The following is a 17,790-nucleotide window of genomic DNA, read 5'->3' as shown; positions in this document are numbered from 1 at the left end:
TAGGAGTGCAACCTTCCCAGTAAAAACACAGGAGATGAGGAAGGGAATTGAGAAATCCTCAAATGAGGCTTTTTGTACCTGTGGTAGACCTATCACAAGACAACTAAGGAAAACAGAGCTTCACTTCTGTCACTTGTCATGGGGGCAGGAGGAGGAGTGGGTTCCATAAAAGACACCAGGTTGCTGGGTTATGCTGTGCCCTATGGGGAATGTTTGCAGGTATTTCTGAATTTTTCTCCTTTGCAGTGACTTTTTACAATTGCTCTGTGGGACACACTGATTGTAGCCGCTGCCAAACAGCTGACTCAAAGTACAACTGTGTGTGGTGTGGAGGTGACAACCCCAGCTGTATCTTCAGGGGCTCTTGCAAGGAAGAAATTGAGGACCTGTGTCCAGCACCTCTCATTCACTCTGTGAGTAATTTGCTCACTGGTGTACTGCACACAGGGCAAAGAGGGCTCTGTTCTGCAGTGGAAATCAAAGGGCTGTGAACTCAGAGTGCAAACAGTGCAGCTTATTAATTTATTGACCTTCTGAAGAGGAAGTTCAGTTGGGGTCCCTCAGTGTTGTGAGGATTCTAGACTGTTGTTGCTGGGCTTTCAGTTTGCTGCTGGTGAGCAGTGGGGCATGATTCATTTGTATCTCAGTTGAAACTGGTACACCAGAATCATTCAGGAGCTGGGAAATGGTCCACAGGATGGATCCTCCAACTGTCATGAGCCAGACCCTGAAAAAGGTTGGCCTAGCTAAGCCTGGGGCAAAGGAGGGTTAAAATCTAATTACAATAGCACAGCAACAATGAGAAAAGCATGACAGGTTACTGGAATTAATTATTTGTCTATTTATCTTAAGTGTTGCTTGCTAACTGCCACATGACAAGTGTCTTTAGCCATGTGTCCCTTTTCCTGTCAGCTTGTCCTCCCTTCAGTGGCACACAACATCCATGTGCTGCATTTTGTCTTAGTTTACCTTGGATGCTGCAGGGACAGAGCTTTGACATTTGTGCAGCATGTAATTCATTGTTGTCCTGATGCTGAGGGGGGGAATGGTGCTTGCTGCTTCAATACTAGTAACATGTATTGGCTGGTGCATTCCCACTCTTCAGCAGAAATGCCCTGTGGAGTGGTCAGCATGTTGATGGGAAGGCATAGCAGGGCAGTCTTTGCTTTCTAAGTGGATTATCACCTCTGGGTGGGGACTGCTGGCAACAGTGAGGTACGGGAAAGAAGGCTCCAACTGTGGTGTTCTTTATGGCCTTTCTTCTGATGAGACTGCAACCTGGGACTAGTCCAAGCCAGTAAAAGGAGTCAACAGCAGTGACCTGAGCAGGCAGAGTTTGCCCCAGGGCAGCTGAAGGAACCTGTGCTGTAGATCAGTCACCAGACTGCGGAGGTCTGAGATACTGTGACATTTACACATGCGTGGATGTCTTTGCAGGTGTACCCCCTGTCTGGACCAGTGGAAGGTGGCACTAGAATCACCATCACTGGCTCAAACCTCGGGCAGAAACATCAAGACATTGCAGAAACTGTCACTGTTGCAGGAATTCCCTGTGCCGTAGATGCTCAAGAGTATGAGATCTCTAGCAGGTAGAGTATCTGTGAAACCTCCTCCCAGAGGCAGGCACTGGCTTTTCCTTTGGCTGCTGACCCAGCCTGAGATGTCTTTGCCTTTGCTGTAGTAGGTGTTGAGCCCTGCCCATTCCCAGGGGGTGCCCTGAGTAAGGTCACTGTGTGAGTAGTTGCTCAGGCAGTGACCCTAGAGAGATAAGGTTGTGTACAAGGCAACAGCCAAACAGTGATGCCATATTCCAACCACGTTGCCTATACAGAGCCCACAGTCAGGTCAGGGAGTTGTGGGCTCAGAATCCTGCAGTTTCATGGGTGTTTCAGTCAGCCACAGGAGATTTCAATAAAGCAAAGGACATGGCTTGTGCAAGTGTCACTGATAGGGAAATTGCCTGACCACGTTAACACAGGGTGAGGATGGGAACGCGTGGTTGAAGGCACATCCCTAGACTGTCAGTCTTCACTTGCTAGTGGGACTTCCCCCCAGGAACAAACTCAAATAAAAGATTCTCTTTGCCAGGAACAGATGAGGAAGTCCTGGTGGGCCCAGTGCCACTCTTCTGGTGGCCAGGAGTGCCTAACAGGTCACACAGTGCTTGTAAAAGTAATGGCAAGGAGAAGGATGAGAAGCAGAAATGATCCTGAATCTGTCTCATGTCAGTGATAGAGAATTTTGCAGCTGGTGTGTCTGACCAGGTACAGCTGAGCAAAACAATAAATCAGTAGTTAGGTGTTAAGAGGTATTAGTGGGGGATAACTAGGAAGCAAGGAGAAAAGGATATTTGTGATATTTGTGTAGTTGGCCTTTGGCAGAGCAGGTAGGTGGGAGCTTTGAATAAGGGAGGGAGAGGAGCCAAACAGCCAGCAGGAGAAGAGGAGACTAATTGTGAGTAACCTCTTACCAGAGCTATCACAAACATGTTTTTCCGTTCCATAGTAGCAGTAGTTGTAGCACCCTTCCCTCTAGAAGCCAGGTAAGATCCTGCTGGGAATGGCCTGCTGTGTTGAGCAGTGTTGTCCTGTCTGTGCAATTTGTTTGTCTGGATGCATCTGCTTTCTGTTCTCATCCTAGAATTAGAGCATAATCTTTGTGGGTTAGCACTGTCTGTGTTCTGTATCTGTAAATCACCTGGCATCACAGGGTCTTGTCTTGGACTGTACTGCCTAAGTTCAAATTCCTCAGCTTCTTTAGCTGAGGGGTTATAGCTGTGAGCCTGGAACCTGCTCCTGAGCAAGGCCCAGACAAAATTAATCTCCTGCAATGCAGGAGGGCTGGGAAGTCTCCTGCAGATTAGCTTTTCTGTTAGCAAATCAGTGCTGTAACATGGGACTCCTTGCTGCTCTGAGTGCAGTTTGACTTCTCATCTTGTCAGCATCTCCCATAGCAAATTATGTCCGGAAAAAGGACTGGAAAGAATGGCTGGTGCAGATCAGGGGATCTGGCTGCTTGCAGAAGCCACTGGCTGAAGACCAGTGACAGCTAAACCCGGGTCTTGAGCCTTCTGCATCAGACACAGCACTGATATGTGGATTGACAACTGCTGGCCTGAGCTCCCTCCAGATGCTACTGATTTTGATCAACTCTGGAAAATAGAAGAATTCTTGGACTGTGTGCATCTGTGATACAGTGGGATTCATCCTGTCTGTCCCAGAAGGAATTATCTTAGATAAGATGGGCCTGTTAGGAAGTGGTCCCTGCTTTTTTCTACTGCACCTAACCTAGCTTTTCTAGAGGTGTTTCTTGATGTTTGGTTGTATATTCTGAGCATCAGATAAGGCTGGAAGAAGGGAACTGTGGTTGCTAGATGTTTTTAGGACATGCTGCAGTGGATGCAGCCCTGATATCCCCTGGTGTGACTTTGTTCTGGGATTGTCCTGCAGCATCGTGTGCGTCACCGGCGGGAGCTGGACAGAGAGGTTTGGGCATATTGTGGTGGAAGTGCCTGGAGGAGGTCGTGGAGTTTCTGATCATGTTTTCACCTATCAGGTAACATAATAACTCCCTTGTTTTCCCAGTATCTCTGCTAAATGACTGTTTAGTGCATGAATTTACAGGACTCTACCAGGCACTTCCTGCTGGTATTTTTATCTGATTTTTCTGCTGATTGTGTTGTGTGGTGTGCTGGGGTTTTTCTTGGTTTGGTTTGTTCCTCCCTCACTCCCCTTTAGATTATAAGAACAGCTGTACTGGATAATACTAAAGATCCTGTATTCTGGTGATTTTATTTCTTTTTTTGACAATGGTATCTCTTAAATACTTAAAGATACACTGTATTTTTCCTCTGTTTCCAGTTTAATTTTTTTTATTGATGGCTTAACATCTTACTAAGACTTCTGACTTTTCTTCTGTTAATATGCAAATTGCTGTTTGAACATGCTTTTATCTTCTGACCTTCAACACCTGGTGGCAGTAAGTCCAAAATTCTTGTGCATTGTGTGGAGAAATGTTTCCTATCATTTTTAAACATGTTTCTGATAACTTTTTTGATGTCTTAAACCCAGCAACTATGAAATAATACTTAAGTAACTTTTAAATGCAGCTGCTCCCTTTCCTTCCTTTCTGTGCAATTTGCAAGTTATGTATCTAGTTGCATGTCCTCCTCTCCCATGGGCAGGGGAAAGAGACTCTGGCAAGTCTTAAACTCTTCCATTTTTGGCTTTGATCTTACGTACTAGATTATGCTCTGTTGCTCTTCTCTTGGTTATCACCAGGATGCTATTTAGAGACTAGCAATGGTATACATGTTTGCTTTTTCTCCTGTAGTCTCCATCCTCCTTCTTATTTCATGGATCTTGCTTTTTGTTTGTCAGCAGTGACTTACTTGTGTCATTCTGCTTGGTTTCTCTAAATTTTGCTGCAGCTCTTCAGTGGTAAAGTTTTTTTTTTCTGTTACAGCACAGTTCTCAACAAAAATTCATAGGGCTCCCTGTTGTTAATCTCCTCATCTGCTAGGCAAACAGGCAATTTATTTGCTACCTTGTTTTTCCTAACCTGAGTTACTAATCCAGTTACTGATCTGAACAAACCCTTTGAACTGTTAATCCTCGGGTTTGTGTGTGAGGCTCACAGCTCTGCTGTTTTACAGCATCCATATGCCTTTGGCAGTCTGTGGAAAGGTCCTTGACTCATGGTTCTTGCTGGTGTGATTGATCCCTCCTCTGCTCAGTAGAGTAGCTGTGGGAGTATAGCTGAGGCCTCCCTGTGGTTTGGATTTGTGGCTTCTATTTTCAGAGCATTGGAGGACACTGAACACATTCTGCTGTTTTCTTTCCTTGTTTTGTCTTTTGAGGTCCTTGTCACTCACTTCCCCCCTTTTTTTTTTTCTTTTTTTTCCCCTCCCTCTTCTAGAATCCAGAACTGAAATCCATTGTTCCAACTCAGGGTCCCAAAGCAGGAGGAACCTGCCTTACTCTTCTAGGCTCAAAGCTGCTGACTGGGCATCCCAATGAGATCAGTGTCCTGCTTGGAGACCTCCCTTGTCAAATGTAAGATCAGAACTTGCCAATGTGCTAGCTGTGCACTGCCCTGAGTCCTTCCCTGAGCCTTCTAGGGTGTGATGCTGCCTGGAGCTCTGCTTTCCTCTGTGTTCCAGGGGATCTTCCCTGTGAGGGTCATGGCAGCAGCCTCAACCATCTTAACTTCTGGCCCACCTTACCTGGATGTGAGCAGGGCTGCACACCTCTGTTCTGCTTGTCCCTTGACAGGACTGTAACCCATGCTGACACTCTGCTTTTGCTGGTGGGGAGCTGCAGTTGGCTCCTGCAGCCTGATCCCAAGAGCTGCTTGTTCTCTTTCACCCTGGGACATGTACACCTGCCTCGCCTCACTGCTGGTGAGAAGGTGCACATGCCTTGGTAGCATGTGTCCAGTCCCTTCAGCCTGGATAGTGACTGTACCTGCTTTTTGTCCATGTGCTGCTCCTGACAGCTGCCAGCAATTATTACTTACACAGATAAGGCACAAGAGCTTTCAGCATGAGATTTAGGAAAATAGCAGAAGAGGTCTGCAGACTCTCTGCAAAGAGAAAGGCACGGTACTGTAAAATCTGTTTCTGCAGTGGCTGTGTTAATCCCTTGTTCTTGTTGTCTCTCCAAGCCTCTCTGAGATGACAGAGGATCAGCTGGCATGCCAGACAAGTCCCAGCAATGTCTCCACAGAACTCCCAGTCACCATCAAATACGGGGAGCAAGAGCGGAGATTAGAAGGATCCCTCTTTAAATATACTCTGGATCCCAACATCACTTTTGCAGAGCCACCTAAAAGCTTCCTCAGGTAGAAAGAAAGCGTCCATTCCCCTGGGCATTGTGCTGGGGCTGCAGCACCAGTGGCATCTGGGTGGCACTTTGGGGTAAAACCAGGCTTGTAAGAATGAGCATAAACAGAAGGATGGGAGCATGGACAAAATCGAGCTAATGAATAACAGGTGAGTCAGATCAGCTACTTTTTGTCTTTCAGTGGAGGGAGAGTGCTCAGAGTTCATGGATACAACTTGGATGTTGTACAGAAACCAAAGATCCGAGTTACAGTTTCTCCATCTGAACGCCGGCGCCGAGGAGTGGGGCGATGGCGAAGGATCATCCCAGACTCTGAGTGTCCTGAGGATTCTCTGTGCAGCATCCAGCAGGTAGCACAGCACTCAGGGGGGATGTGGGTGCACAAAGGTTGATGTTCCACCTCTGAAGAGGTGGACTTTCTGCCCCTGGGGCTTTTTTCATCCCACCACTTACTTTTACCTGCTTGGATTGTACCATCAGTCTTGGCCCATGGAAACATTCTCTGCCAGACTGAGAGGTTAAGCACTTCCACAAACATTTCCATGGTCTGGATCTGCCTCTGCCTAGAGGTGTGCAGGATTGTGCAGTGGGATAGAAATAGCAAGGCAGCAGTGTGGAGATAAAGGAATCTACATCAGGGAGCTTGTGTGGCTCAGTGTCTGTGCTTCAGATTCTTCCTTTTGCATATTTCAGTCTGTCCCTATAGTTCCTGGAATCTCTTTCACTCTGAGATACAAAACCAGGCGGTGAAATTACCAGCACCACAATCATTTTATGCTCTCCTGCTGTCAATCTGCTGAGATGGGTCATTACAGAAGTATTGATGTGGTCACCAAGGTCACAGAGCATGCAGAAGAATTTGCAGAGGTAGAGGGTGGTTTGGCAGCCCAAGTACAAGGAAGGATTTGCATTATTAGTGCAAATTATGAAGAACTTCTTGTAGATAAATGTTCTCTTGATGCACATGCATCAATAACAGCTGGTTTTGTCAATGTTCTTAGGAAAGATTTGTGGCTGTAGGGCAGAAAAAAAACCCCTCTTATACTTTCACCCAATATATAAAACATATCCAACCAGGCATGGGAACACTTTCACAGAAGCATTCAGACTGAGAAAACAGCCTTGCATTGAAGGTATTTGCTCCTATTCTCTCAGAGCCAGCAAATACAAAGCTGGTCTCTCTCCAGAATTTGCTGCCAGGGGAATGTCAGAGCTGATTCTCACTGCTGAGACCTTCCAACAAAACCAGTGCTGTGAAAGCTTTCCTTTAGAGGAACATGGGGAATTCCTCAGATCTTGGATTTTTCCCCTTTTACAGTTAGTTAATCAGGGTTCTTCTGGCATTTCTCCAGATTAGAAGAATGCAGACTGGCCCCAGTTTGTTTGGGGTGGAAAGGATTGCCAAGCTGCAGGAGAAGCATTGGTGTTCCATTACTGACACTTTTTTTTGCTTTTCCACTTAGTTTGAAGAACCATGTCTTGTTAACTCTTCCTACCTGATCCTGTGCAAAACTCCAGCCATTAACCTGCTGTTGAGAAGTGTCCGTATCAAACTGGAGTTTATTCTGGATAATCTGAGCTTTGACTTCAACTCCCTGCATCCCATGCCTTTCTCTTATGAAGTCAACCCCATCCTAAAACCATTGAATGCTGAGGACCCTGCCAAACCATATCGTCACAAGCCAGGAAGTGTCATCTCTGTAGAGGTAAGACAAAAACCAGCTGCAATTCATGTTCCTTTTATGAAGTTTTATGTTGGTGTCATGCAGCATCCAAGGTTTTTAAAGCATTTGACTGGTTACAACCTGTCACAGCACATCTGCTTTGGTCTGCGAAAAACAGTACATAGAGGAGGAAAAAAAGTTTAAAAAGCCTCCTGAGTCCATAAATCATGGTTAGGGGCTTCACGAGGCTTGTGGAAACTTCTGTGGTTTGTTTTTTGGGGTTTTTAATCCTAATAAACTGTTTGTATATGAGATATTAGTACTACATTATCCCTACATCCTGTTCTCAGCTGCTGACTCTCTCATAACTACTTCAGTTTCCTCTAGAAGTAACTTAGGAGTAAAAGAATCCTGCCAGTGGGGAAGACCTGTTACTAAGTGAAGGCAGGAAAATCACTCATTAAAGATGATACAGAAGAGCACAGTGACTCTATTTTTACTGTACATGCAAGAAAAAAATTCTGAGCTATTTCTTTTGTATGGAAAGGTACTTTTCAGTCCAGTACTCAAAGAAAGTAATGGCTGTAGCTGTAGGTACAAATTTTGCACATGCTCTCTTTTTGCATATGGGTAAAAGCCATGAGGATGTAAGGGCCTAGAAATGTCTGGACCACTGCCATTGGAGTTTAATGCATCTTGGGGGTGTAGGACAGTTTGAGAAGACTGGAAGAGAAGTTTAAAAGACAAGAAGGTTGATTTGCCAGCCTGTTGGGATACCCTGACAGAGCTCTGGGCTTAGAAAGCATTAAAGCATGAAAATGTAATTAACATCTGTCAGCATGGTTTTATTAAAAAAAGAAAGTCTTAATCCCCAAAAATTAAAGCAAATAAGAGAAATAGCACAGATACATTATACATTTGAAAGGCATTGATTGACTCACCTGAGAGTGCAGATTAACTGACATGAGACTGCCTTTTTAAATATACAGAGTGAAGAGCTGAGCTTAGCTGTGTTTTGGCTGAAGAGCCTTAAGAGGACAGGCTATTTATAACTGTACTTATGCAGCGTGTTACAGGTCCTAAAGTTAACTCTAAATCATATAGAAATTAATGATTAGCTTACAAAGTTAACTCCTGCAGCCTATTTACATGTGAGCCTAAACAAAGAAGAAAAAAATGCTGTTTTCATCTCATGGTATTGGTCTCCTCCATCTTCTCTGAAGCCATGGCAATACATAGATTTTTTTTTTTTCCCTGATCTCATGTGCTGTCCAAATCTATTTCAGGGGGAAAATCTAGATCTGGCTATTTCCAAGGATGAAGTTATGGCTATGATTGGGGAAGGAGTCTGTGTGGTGAAAACACTAACGAGGAATCACCTCTACTGCGAGCCCCCGTCGGAGCAGCCGGCTCCACGGCACCGCACCAAGCGGGAGGGCACGGACCTGCTCCCTGAGTTCACGGTAGGGAATCGGCAGCACCGCCAGAAATCCTGCCTTTTCTTGAAGTGTGTGCAAGAAGTCGGAGTGGGATGTGAAGTTAGGAAAGGTAGAAGCCCTGCTGAGGGACAGGGGAGGTAACAGGGCTGGCAGGGAACTGATCTTATTCTCAAATTCTGTTCTTCAAGGCTAAAGTTGCCTGAAAGTAAACAGTATAGCTGGGTTCACTGTGCTGTGGGACAGCTCTTCTGGGCAGCTGTGTGCCCTCTTTCTTCATTCTGGAGAAGCCCTGTGACTTTGTATTTCATTCCTGCACAGAGGAATGGTATCATCATGGCAAATGCTTTCTTCTTACAGGTTCAGATGGGAAACCTGAACTTCCTCCTGGGCCGAGTGCAGTATGACACAGAAAGTCAGCTCACCTTCCCGCTGGAGGCACAGATTGGTTTGGGTGTTGGTGCATCCTTTGTGGCACTGATTGTTCTGGTTATTGTCTTCATATACAGGTAAGAAGTTCTGGCATGGATAAGACCTTTGAGTTCCTCACAATGTTTTTCAGTGGGTTGACCAAGTGTACATCTTGGGCCTAAACAAGGTTACAATTTTTTTTATTTTGTGTCAAATTTGAGCCCCTGGTGGTGTTGGATGCTGGAGGCATGTTGCACTGCTAGTCGCAGTCTATACCGTGGTTCATTCACGCATCTAGTTTATGGAACACTGTGTGGTATCCTGCAAAGATAATGCTCTGTAGAAATCGCCTCAGCCCCAACTGCCCTGAAGTCTTTGGCAGCAGCACAGCAGTTGGCAAGGACAGTCTCTGGGCTAGTGCCATCAGGAACAGTTTTGCTTCTTATTGCAGGAGGAAGAGCAAACAGGCTCTGAGGGATTACAAGAAAGTTCAAATCCAGCTGGAAAATCTGGAAACGAGTGTTCGAGACAGATGTAAAAAGGAATTCACAGGTCAGTCACTGAGCTCCTGGGTTCTTGCAGCTTCACAGAAATTTGGGGAACCACCCTCAACCCTACCTCTTTTCCCATTCCTGTGTACTTGTCTGCATAGCTCAGAGCAGACAGTAATTTATCCTGTGCCAGTGCATAGAAACATAGAGCCAAATTCTTGGTTTTTTAATTCTTTAATTTAGACCACAGTGATCTACACAGATCTCTCTCATTCACCACTTCATCCTCCAGACTCAGATGAAGAGCTGAAGTCGAGACAGAACACTTGGAGGGATCTTAAGGACAACTACTAGCCCATATAGCCTACTTGTGTAGGGCAAGCTGAATTGCAGCCCATGCTGTGAGCTTACAAACCTTGTACTTCAGCTCTTTACAGCTGTAGGAGAACTGGGGCTCCGAAACTCTGCAGTGACTGAGACCATAGTTCCCAATAAATGTGTGAAGGAGTGAGGAGCAGGTCTTTAATAATCTATCTTTGCTGTACGTAATGCATGTAACCACAGATGTGTGTTGAATAGTGGTTTCCTCTTTATAAAATTGGAAAACACCTCCTGACTGGAACTTTACTCATGCTATTTCTCCTGCTGCCTAGTCTAGTTTTAAATGTTCTAGCAATGAGACCCCTATATGCCTCTTCCTGACTGGAAACATCCTTCCTCTTGCTCAGTCCTATGCTGCTGTCCCTGGTTCCTCCACTTACTTACCTCATGCTCAGCACTGTCTGTTGAGATCATGTCAGTTGTGTAATTTTCATGGGCCTTTTCTTTTCCCTCAGACCTGATGACTGAAATGATGGACCTCACAAGTGACCTTGTGGGCACAGGGATCCCCTTCCTGGACTACAAGTCCTACGCAGAACGCATTTTCTTTCCGGGCCACCGTGAGTCACCACTGCAAAGGGACCTTGACATCCCTGAGTGCCGACGGCAAACAGTGGAGCAGGGTTTGGTCCAGCTCTCCAACCTCCTCAACAGCAAGCTCTTCCTCACCAAGGTAATGTCCCTCTGTCTGCTGGCAGCCTGCTGTGGGGCCAGAGCCATGGCACTGGCAGCAGGAGATGGGCAGTGTCTGCTAAGGTTCATTCCTTAATAGTTCCCTGAACCATTTCTTCCAAGAGCCAGCAGCTGTGACTGCTTCATTTTCAGTACGTTCACACACTGGCTTATCTCTCTCCCCACCAGTTCATCCACACTCTGGAGATCCAGCGCACTTTCTCTCCGAGAGACCGGGCCTATGTGGCGTCGCTGCTGACGGTGTCGCTGCATGGGAAGCTGGAGTACTTCACTGACATCCTCAAAACTCTCCTGAATGACCTTGTGGAGCAGTATGTGGCCAAGAACCCCAAGCTGATGCTGCGGAGGTGAGTGAGCCAGCCATGATCTCACTGGCAGCTACCTGAGGGCACAGAACCTTTCTGCCTGGCTGGCAAAACTCTGAAAGGCTCCACCAAGTCTTCCAATCCCACTTTGCTGTTTAGAGGTCCCTAGGTTCACAGTCATGCCATGTTTGCAAGCTAAACTGAGATATCTCCCATGTTTAGATCCCAAATAGCCTCCTGTCTGGTCCATCCTTCTGATCTGAGTACATTTCCCTTGTGTGAGATCTGTCAGAGGCTTTTCACTGTTCCCTGCTTCTTGTATCTTCAATTCTGTAATTTGGTGCCTCCTTCAGGCTGATAAGTGCTTCCAGTAAGTAATGTCAAAAACCGTTAACCGTGCTGGTCTCGAAAGGCATTTTTTTTCTCTCCATTCTGTGTTACAACTTAGTGTGCTCTTCTCCCAAAGGGCGTGATCTTTACCTCTAAATTTCCCCCAGTTCTGCACCACGTTCCTGTGACCAACCTGATGCTCTCTTTCAGGACAGAAACAGTGGTAGAGAAGCTGTTAACCAACTGGATGTCCATCTGCCTGTATGCATTTGTGAGGGTGAGCACTTTGTCCTGTTGTGATGTAGAGGGGCCGAAAGAGGGGAGACAGGCATAGTTTTGCTTTGTGCCTCAGTCATAGCTGGAATAGTGCCAGTGTCACCCTGTATTTCAGGGTGAGGAATAAGGGCTGGGCTGCTCACTGGGAGCAGGGATTCTTAAATCAGCATCCATACCAGGATGTGTCACCAGGTCACAGAGGCCTCAGTGTAGCTCCTTTATCTTGAAATACACAGGCCACAGGCTGGTCTTTGCATGGGAGGACAGATGCTGGTCTAATTCCTTTTCTGGAGGGCTGGGGGAGGCAGAAAGAGTTCTCTCAGATTAGTGACACAGAGGCAGAGCAATGCCTTGGTCATGTGCATCTCTTTGGTAGCTGGACAGTGCACTTTGCCTGGGCATGGCTCTGTCTTTGTCTACTGTGGCTCAGCTGGTGTATCCTCAGTCCTGCTCGATATCCATTTTTTCCAAGCCTGGGGCTCTGCTGGGTTGAACAAACTGAATTTCTCTCGTTCCTTACCATGCCAGGATTCTGTTGGGGAGCCCCTTTACATGCTGTTTCGAGGAATCAAACACCAGGTGGACAAAGGGCCAGTTGACTGGGTGACAGGGAAAGCCAAATACACCCTGAATGACAACCGCCTTCTGAGAGAGGATCTGGAGTACCGCACTCTGGTAAGCCCCAAATCTTCTGTCCGCTATGGTACAACAGGGCTGAATGTCTTTGCTCCCATAACCAAGGCACACGTGCAGCATCCTGCCACTGGTTCCTGGGAGCCAGGTTTGTTCCAGCAGTGCAAGTGTGTAGATGATGAAGACCTCTGCTAAATCAGGCACTTTTGCCCCAGGCTAATAGGAGCCTTTACCACAGTTATCTGGTGTACTGCTGTGCTCTGTCTAGAAATAAGGAGGTGACACTGCTGATGGCACATCGAAGCTCCTCCCCAATGCTCTTGAACTGGCTTCCAGCTCTTGACACAAGGCTAAGAACACAAGACTGAGGTGTTTAACATCTATGATGTTTTCTTTTCTGAATCTCCCAGTGAAAGGACTAGCTCTTAACTTGCCTGAATGCCAACTATCAAAGGTGTAAATGTGTCAGATGTAATCTTATCAGCTGAGTAGCTGTGACCTTTTCTTCCCCAGACCTTAAATGCTTTGACACAAGCAGGAGTTGGTGCAGGAGGGGCAGAAGACTCTCAAGGGATTTCTGCAAAAGTGCTGGACTGTGACACCATAACGCAGGTGAAGGAGAAGATCCTAGATCAGATATATAAAGGGATGCCATACTGTCACCGGCCAGACCCAGACACCCTGGACCTTGGTGAGCAGAGCTCTTTGGTGACAAAACTCAATGAGAAAGCGAAGAAATGGTGGTTTGCTGTCTGTGCACAGCACCCTGGCACATGTGGTATTTGTCATTCTCTGCTGAGTGTGCAGAATCACTGACCACTCTAGCTGGACACAACAGGGAAGAGGCTGTAACAGAAAAGGAGGCAGGGTTGGGAAAACAGTTGTGTTCAGCCTCTTTCACTTCATGGTGTTCTTTGCCAGACTCGCACCACAGCAATGGCTTGGGCAAGGGGATATGGGAAAAAAAAGTGTGGAAAATGTGTAGAAAGGGAGGGGGATTTAGGTGCAGTGTAAAGATGCTGTGGGCATAAACTGGCACTTTCTGGCAGTGAAATCAATAGAAGCCTCTTAATATATGTCACGGAGGATTTTGCCCACGGTAGGCCATGAATGGTAGAACTTACATTGGGAGAGAAAACACTCAGTTTTCCATCTTCTTAATTCTGTTGATGAATAATGGTGTCATTTAGGGATGAGAAGGGACCGAGGAAATAGTAGCTGATAAGAACTATGGGTGTGTATTTGTGGTTTGAGCCACCTTCTTGAAGAATCACAATCTGACAGAATTTGTAGCAACATGACAGGTGGAACCTGGGAGGCCATGAGGCCACCTGTCCCTGTACTCAGAGGGCTCTGTCCTGCACTTGCTCAGGTTATGTTGTCTTTGAAATAGTACGGGTAAAAGTGGATGAGGACCAGAGGGTGTTTAACGAGGTCAGCCAGGTTGACGCACATAGTTCCTCGAATTAGCAGCTAATCCTTTCATCTTCTGTTTTTCAATGGCCATAGAGTGGAGATCAGGGCTGGCAGGTCATCTGATACTGTCTGATGAGGATGTGACATCTGTTGTTCAAGGAACTTGGAAACGCCTGAACACTCTTCAGCATTACAAGGTCAGAACTCGGTCTGCCATTGCTTTATCTCTCCTCTTGTTCTTCTACGCGGTTATGCTCTGTTTGTGGCTCTGGCTTCTGGTGGACCTCTGTCAAAAGGTTGGACCTTTATTGCGGATGATATTCAAATTAAGTCGGTGCAGTGGCTGCGGCCTGAATTCAGCACACACAACCTTGTCCTTATCCCATACCTGAGATGTGGACATGTGTAGGGCTTGGAAGGATAGGCACAAGTTCATACTGCAGTGAAAGTGATGTGCTGGATCTGTTCCTGTTCCAGGCCAGATGAGTTAGGAGCTGATGACACATTGAGCTGCCAAGTACCTTCTAACAGTGGAAAGAGGGATCTTTTAAATTACCTTGCACCAGTATGTTTTACTTTGCACCAATATGTCAGTGCCTTGCTGCAACATGTTCTAGATGTGAATGACCTCAGTCCCTGAGTACTGTCTTCATTGTACTTTGAGCATTTGTTTTTTAATTGGCACAGACAAGATTTTCTCATCCTCAGGAAAGACAGTGATGGTGCCTCAAGATCCCTGTTTCTGTCTCTATTTCTAGTGATGGTGCAGAGCCTGTTTTGCTCTGCAAACGCTTGCCTATTGTGCTGATGAGAAACATGCCATTTACTTGGAATGTTGTTGTTTTGCTTGTGTGCAGGTTCCTGATGGAGCAACAGTAGCACTTGTCCCACGCCTGACCAAGCACATCCACAGGGAAAATCAGGATTACATCCCAGGAGAAAGTGAGTTTGATGTCTTGTTCTCATAAAATTATTTTAGAGCACTTGCCAGTTAGTGGAACAAGTCTATTGCTGTAGCCCCAGCTTTATGCTGATATAGAAGGCTGACACATGCCTTGGACCGTCATAGGATTGTCAGGAAATGTGAAAGCTTGGTCAGGTGAGGTCAGAGAAAAGCAAAAGTGTGAGAGCAGAGGAGGGCTGGGCTGGGTGTGAAAATGCAGAACAAGCACAGTTGTCTGACTCTGTGGGGCTGACCACACTCTGCAGCTTGCAGAAATCTTAATACCTTCAGGTGCTGAGCACAGCCTGAGGGGAATGATGGGATGCCAGGCAGTTTCCTTACTGCCTGGTAGAGTGAACAACTCCATGGATATTCCTGTGGCATAAGGGATAATAGCCACAGGCTGCAGCTTAAGAGATTCAAATTGGATATGGAACAAAACTTCTTCAGCGAAAGGGTGGTTCAGCCCTGAAACAGAAACAGACTGGGGTGGTGGGGAATCTCCATGTGGGGAAGTTTCCAAGACCTTGAAGGTTTTGGGTGAACAAAGACAACCTGCTGTACTGTTGGCAATGATTGTACTCTGGAGAAGAATGGATAGAGGCCTCCAGAGATTCTTTCCCATTTGTTTTTCTGTTATACTGGGAAATCTTGCTTTCCTGGGGCTCACCTGGCAAGGTCTACCGTGAGAGAGCCAACACTCATCTGTAAACAATTGCTTGGTTTAGAAACACCAATGCTGGAGGATGCAGATGAAGGTGGGATCAAACTTTGGCACCTGGTAAAACCAACAGAGGAGCCAGAACTTCCCAAGCATCGGCGTGGGAGCTTAAGAGATCGGGAGCGGGCCAAGGCAATCCCAGAGATCTATCTGACACGTCTGCTCTCAATGAAGGTGAGAAGAAGATGATTGTGTTGTGCTTGGGATCTTGCCTTCCTTCATATCCCCCAGCAGACTGCAGGGGTGTGTGTGAAGATGAAGCAATACCCTTTACCTACAGTGGCTTTGAGTACCTTTGAGTTGCCTCCACATTTTTTGCTTTGTTCACGAGGTTCTCCCTGGCCTCTCTTCCACAAACCACTGGGACCTCCTTTCTCCTTTGTTACTGCTCCCTTCAGTGGGGAAGGAGTACCTTTGCTGGATGAGTGAGGAGCCGTCACTGAGAAGAAGAGGCTGACCTCTCATCTGTGAGGCCTAGGCTCTCTACTCTCCTCTGCCTGTGCTGACCCTGTCCTACTTGATTTTCCACAGGGCACTCTGCAGAAGTTTGTGGACGACTTGTTCCAGGTGATCCTCAGTACCAACCGCCCTGTTCCTCTGGCAGTCAAATATTTCTTTGACCTGTTAGATGAGCAGGCCATACACTATGGGATCGCAGACCCTGAGACCATCCATATCTGGAAGACAAACAGGTAGGGTGTTCCTGAGGGTCCTGGAGGAGGCACTGCTGACTTGCTTAGAGCTTGCAAAGTGACACCCACCTCTGCCTACTGAGGAAGAGCAAAATTCAAGTGCAGGGCGACAGACCATAGGGTGAAGAGCTGGTTTTGCTGGGAGGGCAAAGCAGGGAGGTGCAGTAACATGTAAAATTTCTTTCGGCAATGTAGCTGCTACCTTTGCTGATGCCCTTTTGCACTTCTGTCTTCTCTACAGCCTCCCCCTGCGGTTCTGGATCAACATAATCAAGAACCCCCAGTTTGTTTTTGATGTGCAGACATCAGATAATGTGGATGCTGTGCTGCTGGTCATTGCACAGACCTTCATGGACTCTTGTACAATAGCTGACCATAAGTTAGGGCGGGTGAGTACAGAGGGAGAAGAGAGCATGGTTGGCACAGAGAGTTGAGCAGTGCTGCCCTGGGGAGGCAATAACGTTTGCATAGCACCATGGGGACAGCAGGCCAGGCTCCCCGTGGCTTCCATGTGCAGCTGGAGAGTACGGAGACTCCTGGAAAGAGAGGAGGGACGATCAGATTTTGTTTAGAAACATTAAATTATTGAGGACTACTCTTTATTTACAGCTTGCAGCTGTTTGGGGGGCAGAGGTAAACTCTAGTTGGCTGTGGCAGACAGTGGGAGTCACAGAATGCAACTTGGGACATTCAGGTTGGCCATTAGAAAGACTTTCCACCATCACTATTCATCCTGTGCTGAGGGTGGAACAGTCCTGCACAGGTCATCAGAGATGGCATGGGTGGATCTCTGGAGCACATCAGGCATCAGCTGTGCAAAGCCATAGCCAGTGTGGTATCATACTGGTGATCACCCTGCTCCAAGGTGAAGGCTGGACTAGGGATCCCAAGGGTCCTTCATCAATACATCTCAGGGTACCTCAGACTGCATTACTGGGAGAGCCTGCTATTTGAAGTGCCTCTCCATGCAAAGGACAAAAAATTCCTGATCCCAAACAAATGGCAGAAAATAGAAGTAATGGTGTTACGTGCTGAGGTTAGTCCACAGCACGGTAAAGGAACTTTTCATAACCAATTCTGGTTTTGGATGTTCAAGGACTCTCCAATCAATAAGCTGCTTTATGCCCGGGACATTCCTCGCTACAAGCAGATGGTGGAAAGGTAAGTGCTGGATGTGAGGAGTTGTCATTTCAGCAGTGAGGAGGAGGGACTATGCACTAATTGCCTGTGTGCCCCTGTCTAGGTACTACGCAGACATCCGTCAGACCATCTCTGCTAGTGACCAGGAGATGAACTCTGCCCTGGCTGAGCTATCACGGGTAAATAAAAGAATTTCAGAAGTCACCTGGCCCCTCACCTATGTATCCAAGAGAGAGTTATTAATGCAAAGATGAGATATTCCAGCTGAGTATAAGTTCTGTTCAGGCACACTGACTGTGCCTAGTGGCTGCCCTGCACCACAGGGAGTGTGAGGTTCTGCCCAGGGAGCACTGGAGAGAAGAGGGGATAGTCAAGGATTCAGGGCCATAAATAAGCGTGATTTTTTTCCTTTGCA

The 17,790-nt window shown here is 46.7% G+C and overlaps 1 protein-coding gene across 1 annotated transcript in view; it reads left to right on the top strand.

Moving 5' to 3' along the window:
• The window catches only part of PLXNB1 (plexin B1), a 35,657-nt gene that overhangs the window by 17,025 nt on the left and 842 nt on the right, over nucleotides 1-17,790 (top strand). The window contains exons 13-34 of the mRNA XM_062500403.1: nucleotides 247-413; nucleotides 1,438-1,589; nucleotides 3,450-3,555; nucleotides 4,918-5,054; nucleotides 5,665-5,841; nucleotides 6,025-6,193; nucleotides 7,307-7,549; nucleotides 8,794-8,970; nucleotides 9,304-9,452; nucleotides 9,806-9,906; nucleotides 10,682-10,899; nucleotides 11,088-11,266; nucleotides 11,765-11,831; nucleotides 12,359-12,505; nucleotides 12,977-13,154; nucleotides 13,973-14,076; nucleotides 14,737-14,821; nucleotides 15,551-15,717; nucleotides 16,075-16,235; nucleotides 16,477-16,624; nucleotides 17,332-17,396; nucleotides 17,479-17,554. Coding sequence (XP_062356387.1) covers nucleotides 247-413; nucleotides 1,438-1,589; nucleotides 3,450-3,555; nucleotides 4,918-5,054; nucleotides 5,665-5,841; nucleotides 6,025-6,193; nucleotides 7,307-7,549; nucleotides 8,794-8,970; nucleotides 9,304-9,452; nucleotides 9,806-9,906; nucleotides 10,682-10,899; nucleotides 11,088-11,266; nucleotides 11,765-11,831; nucleotides 12,359-12,505; nucleotides 12,977-13,154; nucleotides 13,973-14,076; nucleotides 14,737-14,821; nucleotides 15,551-15,717; nucleotides 16,075-16,235; nucleotides 16,477-16,624; nucleotides 17,332-17,396; nucleotides 17,479-17,554 — 3,173 coding nt within the window. The remainder of the gene's footprint in view (nucleotides 1-246; nucleotides 414-1,437; nucleotides 1,590-3,449; nucleotides 3,556-4,917; nucleotides 5,055-5,664; nucleotides 5,842-6,024; nucleotides 6,194-7,306; nucleotides 7,550-8,793; nucleotides 8,971-9,303; nucleotides 9,453-9,805; nucleotides 9,907-10,681; nucleotides 10,900-11,087; nucleotides 11,267-11,764; nucleotides 11,832-12,358; nucleotides 12,506-12,976; nucleotides 13,155-13,972; nucleotides 14,077-14,736; nucleotides 14,822-15,550; nucleotides 15,718-16,074; nucleotides 16,236-16,476; nucleotides 16,625-17,331; nucleotides 17,397-17,478; nucleotides 17,555-17,790) is intronic.

This window comes from Cinclus cinclus, chromosome 12 (assembly GCF_963662255.1).
Source record: "Cinclus cinclus chromosome 12, bCinCin1.1, whole genome shotgun sequence".
NCBI classification, from domain to species: Eukaryota; Metazoa; Chordata; class Aves; order Passeriformes; family Cinclidae; genus Cinclus; species Cinclus cinclus.
The sequence above is the reverse complement of the archived record's forward strand: the minus strand, read 5'-3'. Positions and strand labels throughout refer to the sequence as shown.